The following is a 13692-nucleotide window of genomic DNA, read 5'->3' on the forward strand; positions in this document are numbered from 1 at the left end:
GATTTTTATTTATTTATTTGACAGAGATCACAAGTAGGCAGAGAGGCAGGCTCCCCGCTGAGCAGGGAGCCTGATGCAGGGCTCGATCCCAGAATCCTGGGATCATGACCTGAGCCGAAGGCAGAGGCTTTAACACACTGACTTACCCAGGCACCCCGGCACTTTATTATTTTTAAAATGTTTTGTTTGATTATTTCATTTCACATCGTGAGATTTTCTTTTCTTTCACCAACTTAGAAATTTGAGAAAGGCAAAACAGTGGAGATGAAGGCAAAGCCGATCTGTGGCTTAACTATACTGGAGATTCTGTTTTTATTGGTAATCTTCAGTATATGCCCTTCACTCAGACCATAGTCTAGAAGAACAATTTGTCTTTGTGTAAATGAGCTAATAGTTCCAAGCAGATCAAGTTACTAATGGGAGAGAGATTTTGTATTAATTTTTAAAATTCAAGTGTAATTGATATATAATATCCTACTGGTTTCAGGTGTGCATCATAATGATTGAATATTACTGTGCATTATGAATGACCTCTACCATATGTCTTGTTACCATCTGTCTCCGTACAATTATAACATTATTCCCTATATTCCCTACGCTGTACATTACATCCCCATGGTTATATTATAACTGGAAGTTTGCACCTCTTAATGCCTCCTTTACCTATTTCACCCATTCTCCAACTCCTAACCTGTGCCCCACTCTGTAATTAATCGTATGTTTCTCCTATCTATGAGTCTGTTTCTGTTTTATTTGTTATTTTTTATTTAGGTTCCACATAAATTAAAATAATAGAGTAATATTCTTTGTCTGTGTGACTTATTTCACTTAGCATAATACCCTTTAGGTCCATCTATGATGTTGCAAATGGCAAGATTTCATTCTTTTTCATGGCTGAGTAATATTCTATGACATGTATGTATCCATTCATCTACTGATGGACACTTAGGTTGCTTCCATATCGTTCTTTTTTTTTTTTTTAAAGATTTTATTTATTTATTTGACACAGAGAGATCACAAGTAGGCAGAAAGGCAGGCAGAGAGAGAGGAGGAAGCAGGCTCCCTGCTGAGCAGAGAGCCCGATGTGGGACTCGATCCCAGAACCCTGAGATCATGACCTGAGCCGAAGGCAGCGGCTTAACCCACTGAGCCACCCAGGCGCCCCTTCCATATCGTTCTTAAAATTTATTTTTTTATATATATTTTTAAAAGATTTTATTTATTTGTCATAGAGAGAGAGTTAGAGAGAGAGAGAGAGAGAGAGATCACAAGCAGGGGGAGCAGCAGGTAGAGGAAGAAGCAGGGAGCCCAATGTGGGACTTGATCCCAGGACTCTGGGATCATGACCTGAGCCACCCATGCATCCCTAGGTTGCTTCCATATCTTAACTATTGTAAATAATGTGGCATTACATAGGGATGCATATATATCTCTTTGAATGTTTTTGTTTTCTTTGGATAAATACTTAGAAATAAATTGCTAGATTGCATGATAGTTCTATTAAAAAAAAATTTTTTTTTTTTTTGAGAAGCTTCCATATTGTTTTCCAGAGTGGCTGCACCAATTTATGTTCCCATCAATAGTGCACAGGGGTTCCCTTTTCTCCACATCCTTGCCAACATCTGTTATTTCTTATATTGTTGATTTTAGCAATTTTGACAGGTGTGAGATGATAGCTCATTGTGGTTTTGATTTGCATTTCCTTGATTAGTGATGTTGACCATGTTTTCATTGTCTGTCGACCATCTGTATATCTTCATTGGAAAATGTATATTCAAGTCCTTTGCCCACTTTTATTTTTATTTTTTTAAAGATTTTACTCATTTATTTGACAGAGAGAGATCACAAGCAGGCAGAGGCAGACAAAGAGAGAGGAGGAAGCAGGCTTCCTGCTGAGCAGAGAGCCTGAAGTGGGGCTCGATCCTAGGACCCTGGGATCATGACCTGAGCTGAAGGCAGAGGCTTAACCCACTGAGCCACCCAGGTGCCCCCCTTTACCCATTTTTAATATTTAAAAAAAAATTTTAAAAGATTTTATTTATTTACTTGACAGAGACACAGAGAGAGAAGGAACATAAGCAGGGAGAGTGGGAGAGGGAGAAGCAGGCCTCCCTCTCTGGGAGCCCAATGTGGGGCTCGATCCCAGGACCTTGGGATCATGACCTGAGCCAAAGGCAGACACTTAACAACTGAGCCTTTTAAAAAAATTTTAATGTATGAATTCTTTATATATTTTGGATATTAACCCCTTAGTGGATGTATGATTTGCAAATATCTTGTTCCACTCAGCAGGGTGCCTTTCATTTTGTTGATGGTTTATTTTGGTGTGCAAAGGTTTTTAGTTCAATGTGATTTTATTTGTTTATTTTAGACTTTGTTGCCTTGCCTGAGGAGACTGGTAAAAAAATATGTATTGTTAAAACTAATGTCAAAGAGCTTACTGCCTATGTTTTCTTCTAGGAGTTTTATGATTTCAGTGTTGTATTTGAATCTTAAATCTATTTGAACTTATTTTTGTTTGTGGTATAAGATAGTGGTCCAGTTTTATTCTTTCGTATGTAGCTGTTCGGTTTTCCCAACACCATTTATTGAAAAGATTGTCTTTCCCCTCTTGTATATTCTTACCTCCTTTGTCATAGATTAGTTGACCCTATGTTCATGAGTTTATTTCTGGGATTTCTATTCTATTCTATTGATCTATGTGCTTGTTTTTGTGCCAGTATCCCACTATTTTGATTACTATAGCTTTATAGTATTGTTTTAAATTAGGGAAATTTGTGCTGCTTTTTTCAAGATTGCTTGGTCTATTCAGGATCTTTTTTGGCACCATACAAATCTTAGGATTATTTGTTCTAGTTCTATGAAAAATGTCATTGGTATTTTGATGGAGATTGCATTGAATCTGCAGTTTGCTTTGGTTAGAATTGTCATGTTAACAATATTACTTCTTCCCTTCCATGAACATGGAATATCTTTCCATTTATTTGTGTTGTAGAACTTATTTCAGATTTTGTAAATGATGCCTTTTGTGAGTTGGGGAAAGTGTAACTGGCGGGAAATAAATCTCTCTTTTAAGGAATAAGTAACATAATAGTTGAGGACAAGGATGTCTAAGCTCTCTATATGTTTTCATATTTTAATTTCCTGACCTGATATATTTGTGACAAAATAAGTTATATTTATAAATATGTAAACATCCATTTAAATCGATTCCAATAAAGTGTTGGTATTGAGAAGTCACTAGAAGGAGTCATTGATGTCATCAATAGTAATAATAATGGTAGTAACTGCTAACATTTCATAAGAGCTTGCTGTGTGCCAGGCACTGTCTAAGTGGCTTGTCGGCATTAACTTTTAATCCTTTAAGTCTTAGTTATTCCTAAATCAATCCCTGTGAAAAATGTCAAACTTTAATCCGAAAATAAAGCATACTCTATAAGGCTTAGAAATAATGTTATATAGACTATTATATATATATATATAACAATCATATATAAAGTGAAACTTAAAAATAAACTGTATTGGGATGCCTAGGTGGCTCAGTTGGTTAAGGGTCTACCTTGGGCTCAGGTTGTCATCCCAGGGTCCTGGGATCGAGTCTGGCCTCAGGCCCCTTGCTCAGCGGGGAGTTTGCTTCTCCCTCTGCCTCTCTCTCTCTCTATTTTCCTCCCCTTCTCTCTAACAAATAAATAAAATATTAAAAAAATAAACTGTATCATATTTAAAAATTGTTGTGTACATGTATACATATTTTTACAAGAATGGGATCATGATACATAAACTTAAAAAATAAACTATAGGGGCTCCTGGCTGATTCAGTTGGTAGAGGATGTGACTCTTGATCTCAGGGTTGTAAATTCAAGCCCCATGTTGAGCCTAGAGCTTACTTAAAAAATAATTAAAAAGCAAATTTCATTTTTAGAACAGTTAGATTTATAGAAAAATTGCAAAGATAATAGAGTTCCCCTACCTCTTTACCCAATTTCTCCTATTATTAACATCTTAATTTGTATTCCACATTCGTTACAGTTAATGAGCCAATATTAATGATTTATTTTATTTTATTCAGATTTCCATATTTTTTACCTAATGTCCTTTTTCTGTTCCAGGATCATGTCTAGGATGCCACATTTCATTTAGTCCTTATGCTGTCTTTAGCTCCTCTTGGATCTGACAATTTTTCAGACTTCCCTTATTTTTGATGACCTTAACAGTGTTAAGAAGTACTGGTCTGGTATTTTGTAGAATGTTCCTCAATTGGGACTTGTCTCATTTTTAAAAAAGGATTTTATTTATTTATTTGAGAGAGAGAGTGAGTGTGAGCATGAGCAGGAATAGGGGCGGAAGAAGAGGGAGAAGCAGACTCCTCGCTGAGAAGGGAGCCTGACATGGGGCTCCATCCCAGGACTCTGGGGTGAGCTGAAATCAGACTCTTAACCAACTGAGCCACCCAGGTCCCCCTAATTTTTTTTAAGAGAAGGAGCAGGGGAAGGGGCAGAGAGAGAATCTTAAGCAGGTTCCAAGCCCAGCACAGAGCCTGATCAGGCACTCAATCTCACAATCCTGAGATCATGATCTGAGCTGACATCAAGAGTTTGAGGCTTAACCAGCTGAGCCACCCAAGCACTCTTGTCTAATTTTTTTTAATGATTAGACTGGGATTAGGGGTTTTGAGAGGGAAGGCTTAATATACTTAATCATTTATTTTTAACAGTATTGACTCATGGATATTTATTTTATATTACGTATTACAATCCATACCCTTTTTTATGAGGTGCTTTCTTTGCTAAATTAAAAAGTGGATAACTTTCAAAGTCAACAGAGGTAAACACCACAACTTCTAGAGATCGTGTAGTATGCATTTAATCAACCAGCCACTGATGCATATCTTCGCTTCCACTTTTTCCTTATTTTTAACAATGTTGGTTTAACATCCTTGTGCATTCATTTTTGTGCACTTGTATGACTCATCTTATCCTAACTCCATCCCCAAGACACATTGTATTTGAGCTATGCCCCTGTTCTTCAAGCACACCCTGCTTTCCACAGCTTAGGCAATTTTCTCTACCTAGAATGCTCTTCCCCTATCTTTGCCCACTCAAGTTTCCTGTTTGATTCTGGGCTCAGTTCCATGGTGACTTGCTGTAGAAGCTCTTCTGCTGTATTTTGAAGAGAATTTTATGGTTTCATTTCACTTTTCTTTGTTGTATATGTATTATAATACCATCCAAGCCTCCTATTCTATCTCAGGATTTCTTCCTATTAGTTTATTAACAGGTAGAGGAAGAAACACCATCAATCACACTTATACTCCACCATAGTACAAAATAACTAGTCTATTTTGACTTCGAAGTGGAGAATCTGAGTAGCTGAGAAATTTAGAAGTGTGTTCAATATTGCACGGCTATTTTTCCTTTCTTTCACATACATTGCTGCTGCATGCTTCAGGGAGACAGAAGAGTTGAATATATGTGCTCATTTTTGTTTAAAGTGAAAACAACTGTGCTGCAGTTTACAAGTAATGTTTTCCAGCTGTCAAAAATGTTATCTGCATCTAACAAAATGGGCATCTTTAATGTGCAGGTATTTATAGGAAATTGTGTATGAAAGCAGGAGAAATGAAATAATTCAGTAAGCCCTCTTCTGACTGGTGGCATTACGTAGCTTATGTATTATAATTCGTAAGAAGAGGTGCATGCCAAAAAGCAAAACAAAAACAAAACAAAGACGCAGTGTTAGTTTGGTTGTGAAGCTGTCAGTGAGCTAAGGCTAAAGAAGCTCCCGTGCTGCTGTGTGATGACACACCCAGTCTGTACCTAGGAGGATTCGGGCCCCTTCCGTTAATACTTTGCGGCGAGGTAACCTACACATCGGTGACCCCCCCCCCCCCCATGGGTCGGAGGAGGCCTTGCCCCAGGCGCGCGCGCAGAGACGGCCACCCGCGGGCACCTGGGTCTTGGCTCCTCCGCCGGGTGGGCCCCGCCTCCGCTCTCCTGATGCCCAATCATCTGGAGACTCCGGGGCACGTCCCGCTGCGGCCACGCCCCCAGCCGGCGGGGCCGGGGGCGTCTTTAAGAGCCCGCTGGCGGGCCGCGGTCGCAGTGGGGGGTGCGGGGCTGTGGACAAGAGGCCCGAGTCCCGAGGCTGTGAAGTATTCGCTCTCCTCCGCCTTCCTCCTCGCGGCAGCCTCCGCGCCCTGCGCCGCCGGCCCACCGGGGGTGGGGGAGGTTCCACCGCCCTCGGCTCGGCCTCAGCAGCCCGCCGGCTCGGCGCGCGGCAGCTCCTCCGCGAGCCCGCCGGCAACTCGCACCCCTCTCGCGCTCCCCTGGCGCCCGAGGGGGCCGCCTCGGGCCATGGTGCCCTTCCCCGAGGAGCCCGCCGCCGCGCGGGGGACGAGCGAGGCGCAGCCGCCGGGCCCCGCGCCCACCGCGGGGGTCGCTCCGCTGCCCGGCCCGGGACCCTCGGACGGCCCCGAGGCGTCCGTGGAGAAGGTGGAGGTAGAGCTGAGCGGGCCCGCGGGCGCTGAGCCCCCGCAGCCTCCCGAGGGCGGCTGGGGCTGGCTGGTGATGCTTGCCGCCATGTGGTGCAATGGGTCGGTGTTCGGCATCCAGAACGCCTGCGGGGTGCTCTTCGTGGCCATGCTGAAGACCTTCGGGTCCAAGGACGATGACAAGATGGTCTTCAAGACAGGTGAGGCGCGGACCCCGCCGCGCCAGCCGGGAGGGGGGGGGGGGGGGAGCGGGCACGGGGCCCCAGAGCGCACCCCGCGAGTGGAGTGTGTGTCGGCGCCCGCGTGTGCGCCTGGGTGGGCGCGTGTGTGCGCGAGGCTGTGAGAGGTGGGTCTGTCCCGCTGCGGACGCAGCCTGCCGCTCCGGGGGCCCCGGTGTGCCTGGCTTTGTACTGAATCCAGATGTGGGTACGGTGTGTTTGGAAACAAGTCGCAGAACTTACTTGCCCAGATCTAAGAGTAGGGTTTAAGCGTCTTCGGTATACTTCCCTCTTAATTTTTGAAAACAAACAGAGCCTTTCAAACCCAGCAACATCGCACTGGGATTTTTACGGTCTCTTATGTGGCCAAGACCGTTGGGTTTTCGTTCATCTGCCTCCAGGGCTGTCAAGAGGGGTGTGTGTGTGTGTGTTAAGGGAGGCAGGGTTGGCAGGATTAAAGAGATTTATTCCAAGGTCACGGTGAGTTCCTAAGGGAGTCCTGGAAGAGTCACGGTTTCATGTTGTTTTTTTGGGGGGTGGTGGTGGTGGTGGTGCACTGTGTGCTAAATATAGAAAGCATAGGGGGCAGCCAGATCAGGGACTGGGAGGAGGAAGGTGAGGGGTTGCCCTTTCCTGTTATGTTCTTTGTCGTATTTAACCATATATGAGGCTGGATGAAAAAGCACAGACTCAACATCTTTTCCCCTCCAGAGCGTTATTATGTGATCTCTTGACTGATAGGCAAAAAACAAGTCCAAGTGCTTTTGTATGAACTCTTCTACATACATTATTTTATAGTAGCTTGCGATGCAGGTGTTATCAACCCTATTTAGGTGAGCAAACTGAAGGTAGGTAAAAATAGTGTCTTGGTGAATAGCAGAATGGAGATAGAACACATCTTATGACTTAAAGGGCTAAGTGATTTCCATTACTATATAAGGCTCCTCTCTGCCATTGGGGAAACTTTATATGACTGATAGTCTTTTTTTTTTTAACCTTAATCTTCTGTTTTTACAGTGAATATTCCTTAGGTCTTTAGTGTACATGCAGGGAACGTGCAAGACTGTTATAACAAATTCTAAGGCAGAGGTAATGTTGGGAGTTTTAAAACCTTATATAAATAGTATTACATGTATCATTCTGCAGCTTGCTTTTCTTCTACTCTGCATTGTTTGCAGTTTATCCACAGAACACCTCAGTTGGGCTGATAGCTTAAATTCTTACGTTTTATTACGTTTTAACTCAAGGTTTTCCATTGTATGAATGTATATTATACTTTACTAATGCATTCTCCCTTTAATAACCATTTAGATTACTTCCAGACTTAATAGCTGCAATAAATATTCTTGTACATTGTCTCTTTGCACATGTGATAATATACCATATTTAACCTGGAATTTCTGTTCCTTAAATAGCTCTTAAACTACTGTGTTACATAGGTCACAGTGATAGAAATGTAATGTCCTGTATTTATTTTTAATGGAAGGCAGGTGTTATAAAGTTTAGTAGAATTGATATGCATATGCAGCATTGAACAAAAATAATTTTTTTATATGAGCATTGGGCATCTGATAAGGAAAAGCTCAAGGAGGCAGAATTGACACTCAACATTTTAAAACTGGTTTCTTCAGCATTTAGCATATTCTTGCCTGGGGTTTGCAGATTTTTAATGCAGTTGAAACAACAAGACAACAGTCTTTTGTTTACCAGTGTTCTTGCAAACTCAGGTGAGTAGTTCATTTGCTATCTGTGGGTTTTTTCTCGTATTTAATGAGAGTGACTGTGTGAGTGAGTGAGCAACTGCTGGGGAAAGGCGGTAGTTTTGCCGGGGATCTGAGTTTTAACAGTGTTGAAGCCTCTACCTACTTTTCATATCCCCAGAGTTCCTGCTGGCGACAGTATCCCAGTACTGGCCAGTTGAGGGTGAGGGAAGGGACAGGAACCTGTTCTCTTGAATTTTTGGAATTCCACTGTCATGTTTGTGTATGTGTGGGTGTATATTGTATAGTTACACAGGTAAGCCAGTTAAATACTGAAGATCTTTGTGTTTATCTCTGCATGACTGTGGTGTATGGCTGTGCCCTTGCACAAAGGTGCCCACCCAGAACACAGTCCCGTGGTGACTGGGAACCAGCCTGTGCTCTGGGTGCCTGTGTACTTGTAATGGTTCTGTGTAACACAGCAGCTAGATTGAACAGTGACTTTTACTTGGATGCTATGCTATACGGAGCTGACAATGAAGCTTTTAAGGTCTAAGGAAGAAAAAGATTTAACCTCATCTGTGGGGGAAAAAATGGTAACATGATTTTCTTTAAGCCAGTTAATACTGAGACCTGTCCGCCCCCAACCCCAACACACACACGTGTTTCATAAAGTCCATCCTTCACAACAGACACTGAAGTGTTTGAGAAAACCTGAGGTCTGCCTGTTCAGGCTTTTTCATTTTGATACTCTGATGCTGAGTCATCTGTGATTAAATATATGCAAGCTTCAAGTACAGTGCCCAAAATATCTGAATTGTTTGAGGCTTTTATTTTTCAAAAAGTTTTGGTCCATTCTCTGCTACCTTATTCGTGATTGGTAATCCCAGCATTAGCAACCACGTAATTTTGTTTTTCTGTTTTCATCGGCTTCTTCCTGGTGATGAGCCCAAGGATGCATAGTGGTGGAAAGTGAATCTAGGTTTCTAAATGATGGCTCACTTTTCTTGAGAACTAACTATGTGCCAGGCCCAGTGCAAAGCACCTCCATGCATTCCTATTTAAACTTTACTGCAACTCCATGATACAGGGTTATTTAATATCCTTGCATATGTGGAAACTCAGGCTTACAGAGTAAGCAGTGGAGCCAGGATTCAACCTCGGGTTTATCTGACTCCAGAAACTGGGTTTTTAATGTTTGATCCTTTGCACTGGCATGCTAACGTTCTGTTAATCCAGCTTTGTTTATTTTGTTGATTTAATTCAAGCATTAGGAATTGAGTACCATACTAGGAATTCTAGGGCTAGAAAAGAAGCCTGAAAGACAAGGGTCCCTGTTTCTTGGTCTTCCCTTGCTGTCAGTAAAGTATTGCCAATTGTTAATGTCTCATTGAAATAGGTTTTTGTAGAGGGAGTTCCAGTGAGAAACAAGATAATTTCAAATGGCATTGAGCAGAAGTATGGGGTTTCTTTTGAAGAACCAAATTCCTTTAGACTGATCCATGGTCGGATGTTTTCAGACAGAACTGGAAAGGAGACTTTCTCAGGCTTACTTCTTTCAGGGCTTGCTTTTTTAGTTTGAGAGAGCACGCAAGAGAGAGCTCACAGAGGGAGATGGAGAAGCGGACTCACCACTGAGTGGAGAACCCGATGCAGGGCTCCATCCCAGCAGGCCGGAATGGTGACCTCTGTGAAGGCAGATGCTTAACTGACTGAGCCACCCAGGCGGCCCTCTTCAGGGCTATCTTAACTCTTCCAAAGCAACTGATGATCTACCCAAAACTTCTCAGGAAAGTCCCTGAAGAAATTCATTCACATTAAGATATAGGTTAATTTAGACACCTTCATGTTACTCCTTATTCATTCTACAAAAGTTTACCAAGTTTCTGACACTCTCTGTGGTGGGCACTGGAGATGGTAACTGAGAAAAACAAAGTCAGCAGTTCCCCAGGATTTTTTGATCTGCTGTGGGATACAAATGAGTAAACAGAATATTTCCCTGAGGCCTTTGCAATTTAGCAGGACTGAATCTTATGTTAAAAAGCTGAAATTCTAAGGCAATTCCTGTGAACGGTGGGGGCTGGGAAGGCATTTGATGTTTGATAGCCTCTTTCTCTACGGTAATAAATCTTACTTCGTGAATTTAGGACTCTGGAAAAGGGAAGCAAGCTGAGCTACAAGTTAGGCAGGAGAATGAGTGAAAAATGTTGAGTGCCTTACAGCCCCACTATGTTATCCTCGCTGCCAGAGACGGGATGCTCGAATTGCGCCTCACACATACCCCTGCATCAGACGGAGCAGACAGAACTTGAGCTGTCTCTTTTCAGTTCATCTTTTTTACCTGTTCACATGTGTACAGGTAAATCAGATGCTTTTTTAACCGGAGTGTTATTTTCCCTTAGAAATCACAAGTGTGCTGGATATTGGAAAAAGCACATATTTAGTTCCTTCGTGGAACTGATAAAGAATTAAGAGTTCTTTTATCTTCAGATACAGCACTGTGGACACTCTGGGATCTTATTAGGGTATTAATCTAGTTTACTTATCTGCTTTCTTCCTGGAGAAAGAAATAGTTTAATGGTATATTCAGTTTTAAAATATGTTTATTTAAAACAACTATGTTTTCAGAATCAGTGTTTAGGGTAGTTAATGATATCCTTTTGAAGATACTGTGTCTTTGTGGTCCAGGGGCTTGGTCAAGTAGACTCTTGCTTCTTTCAGTAATTTCCAAATTGTGTTCTTTAATACCCTTTCTTTAAAGTGGAGGTCTGTGGTTAAAGACGTTTGGGAAATACTGCATGTTATCCTCCCTTCTTGGGTATTTAAAGTACAAATCAAGGTATTAAAAACTCGGTAGTTTTAAAGAAAAGCAGATTACCAAAACAGTCCCCAAAGGGAGGCCCTCTGGCTACGATCTTTAATGCTACTCTGCCCTCCCCATATGGCAGTGGATTGCTCTTCAGAGTTACAATCACGATGTAAGATTTTCAGTAACATTTAGGGAGCAGTGCATCTTGTCACATCTCTCAATATAGTCCTACTGGCACCTTTGAAACTTCAAGTCAGTTCATGCTCTTGAAGGTTTTTTTAAAAAAAAATGTTTTCACATTTATAGTTATGCTGATATCTACACGCTGTAGTTTTTGCTACACCTAAACTTATAAGGAGGTTGATTATATAGTTCAGAACTGAACTGCTCTGTCTGGCCTTTGTGCTAAGGGCTCTTTGTGTGGGGGGCTGGGGAGGGTAGAGGGAGAGCTGCCTGGATAACTAATTATTTCTATTTCCTAGGATGGTTTTTAGTCATGGTGTTTTGTTGAGCTGGTTATGGTGAATGAATGATCTGGTTCATGGTCTAATACATCTTTGACTCTAAGAAAATGTCTGTTATTTGCACTGGAAGAGGCCGAAAAACCAGGATAACTCATTTATGGCTGTTGTGCTTGAATCTCCTCCGTTCTCCTCCATCTTAAAACATCCAGTCTTATATTCCATGTAAATTCCCCTAGACTGCCTGTTACAGTAGGGTCATTAGATCACAAAAGTGGTTTCAGGATTTTGGAATAAAGAAAGAAATGAGTATGGTGTGAGCATTTTGTACTCCATTTCCAGAATGTTTCTGAGTTCAGAGCAAGATGGAACAGTGTGAATAGTATATAATGAATTTTGATCAAATACAATAATGAATATTCCTATGGTTTATCATGGAACTTTTATCAATAAAATTAATTGCTCAAAGAACAAAATCAGTCAAAAATAAAAACGTACCAGAACTACTTCAGGAGGGGTTTTGAGGTATCTTTTAGGATAAATTGTACTCTGAACTCCTGTTGTGATTTGTTGTATCTTTTTGTACAGGTTCTTATTGAAGCCATATTGCAGTTCCTTGAGGCTTCATCCTAGGCCGAGTACTTGGCTTCACTTTTCTTACCTTTCTTGGGTGTCCCACACACCCCATTTCTCCAGCTACTCTGCTGGGGTTGTTATTTCCAGATTTCTTCTGTGTTCATGACCCATGTTTATTGGATCTGGACAGTTCCATATGGATACACAGGTATCTCATAATCAAAATGAATAAAAATAAAAATAAAAATAAAAAGCACTTTTTAGCCAGCCCACACAATCTTCTTCTGCCACCAAAAACAGTAGCCACTTGTAAATAAACCTGTCCTTTCTTATGAATTCTCTCGGTGTGTGACACCTCTGGTTGAATTCATCTTAATTTCTTATTTCTCCCTTTTCCTAATTTTATTAAATTAGACAAAGTCCTTTTTACATTTATCTCCTTAATGCCTCATAAATCAATCCCCTTTCTTTCCTTTGTGCTGTCTTAATTCATGCCTTCATTAATGCCTCAATTATTGTCATAATGCTTTAACTGATCTCCCTGTTCTCAGTTATACACTTGAGTGATTTCTCTAAAACATAGGATTATATCCTGTTTAGAGGGAGCAGTGATACTCATTACTCTGTACACCAGAGGCCTTCAAGTTCTGGTCCTTTCCTGACCCGTTAGCATTGCCTCTCACCTCTCTATCTTGTTCTTTGTGCTCTGGCCAAGCCGAAAGCCTTGCACTTTTCAGAACTTAGCCCGCTGTCTCTTGCCTCTCACCTTTAGTGTGCCACTCCTCTCTTCGATGTGGTGGTTATTCCTTGTTAAGAGTCTGATGAAATTGTTGGCCATTTTAGTCTTTTTCTCACAGCCATGGGACAAAACAGTGATTTTATATAAGTATTGTTACATTTTTGATGCACTTGGAACATTTGTGGGGGGTGGCACGAATTCAAATGAGTTACGAGTTATGATTAAAGTGGAAGACAGAGGGGTGCCTGGGTGGCTCATCAAGCATGTGACTCTTGATCTCTGGTGGTGAGGTTGATCCCCATGCTGGAGTTAGAGATTACTTAAAAAAAAAAAAAAAAAAAAAGGCAAAAATACCCCCCCCCAAACAAGAAACAAAAACAAACTTGAAAGTGGAAGACAGAGAACCTAATTGCAACCTATTCTAATCTACCATTCTGTGAATGGCACTTAAAAAAAAAAAAAAAAAAAAAAGATTTATTTATTTATTTATTTGTTTGACAGAGAGAGAGAGAGAGAGACAGAGAGGGAACACAGCAGGGGGACTGGGAGAGGGAGAGGCAGGCTTCCTGCAAATCAGGGAGCCGGATGAAGGTCTGGATCCTAGGACTCTGGGATCATGACCTGAGCCTAAGGCAGACAGTTAACGACTGAGCCACCCAGGTGCCCCTGTGAATGGCATTTTAAAGGTAATTCATATTT

General features: G+C 41.5%; 1 protein-coding gene across 1 annotated transcript in view; it reads left to right on the top strand.

The window, feature by feature from the left end:
• Positions 1 to 6057: 6057 nt before the first annotated feature.
• SLC16A10 (solute carrier family 16 member 10) overlaps positions 6058 to 13692 on the top strand; it is a 121038-nt gene continuing 113403 nt past the window's right edge. Inside the window, exon 1 of the mRNA XM_059401211.1 lies at positions 6058 to 6690. Within this exon, the coding sequence (XP_059257194.1) occupies positions 6354 to 6690 (337 nt within the window). The 5' untranslated portion in view covers positions 6058 to 6353. The remainder of the gene's footprint in view (positions 6691 to 13692) is intronic.

Source organism: Mustela nigripes, chromosome 5 (assembly GCF_022355385.1).
Source record: "Mustela nigripes isolate SB6536 chromosome 5, MUSNIG.SB6536, whole genome shotgun sequence".
Lineage (NCBI taxonomy): Eukaryota > Metazoa > Chordata > Mammalia > Carnivora > Mustelidae > Mustela > Mustela nigripes.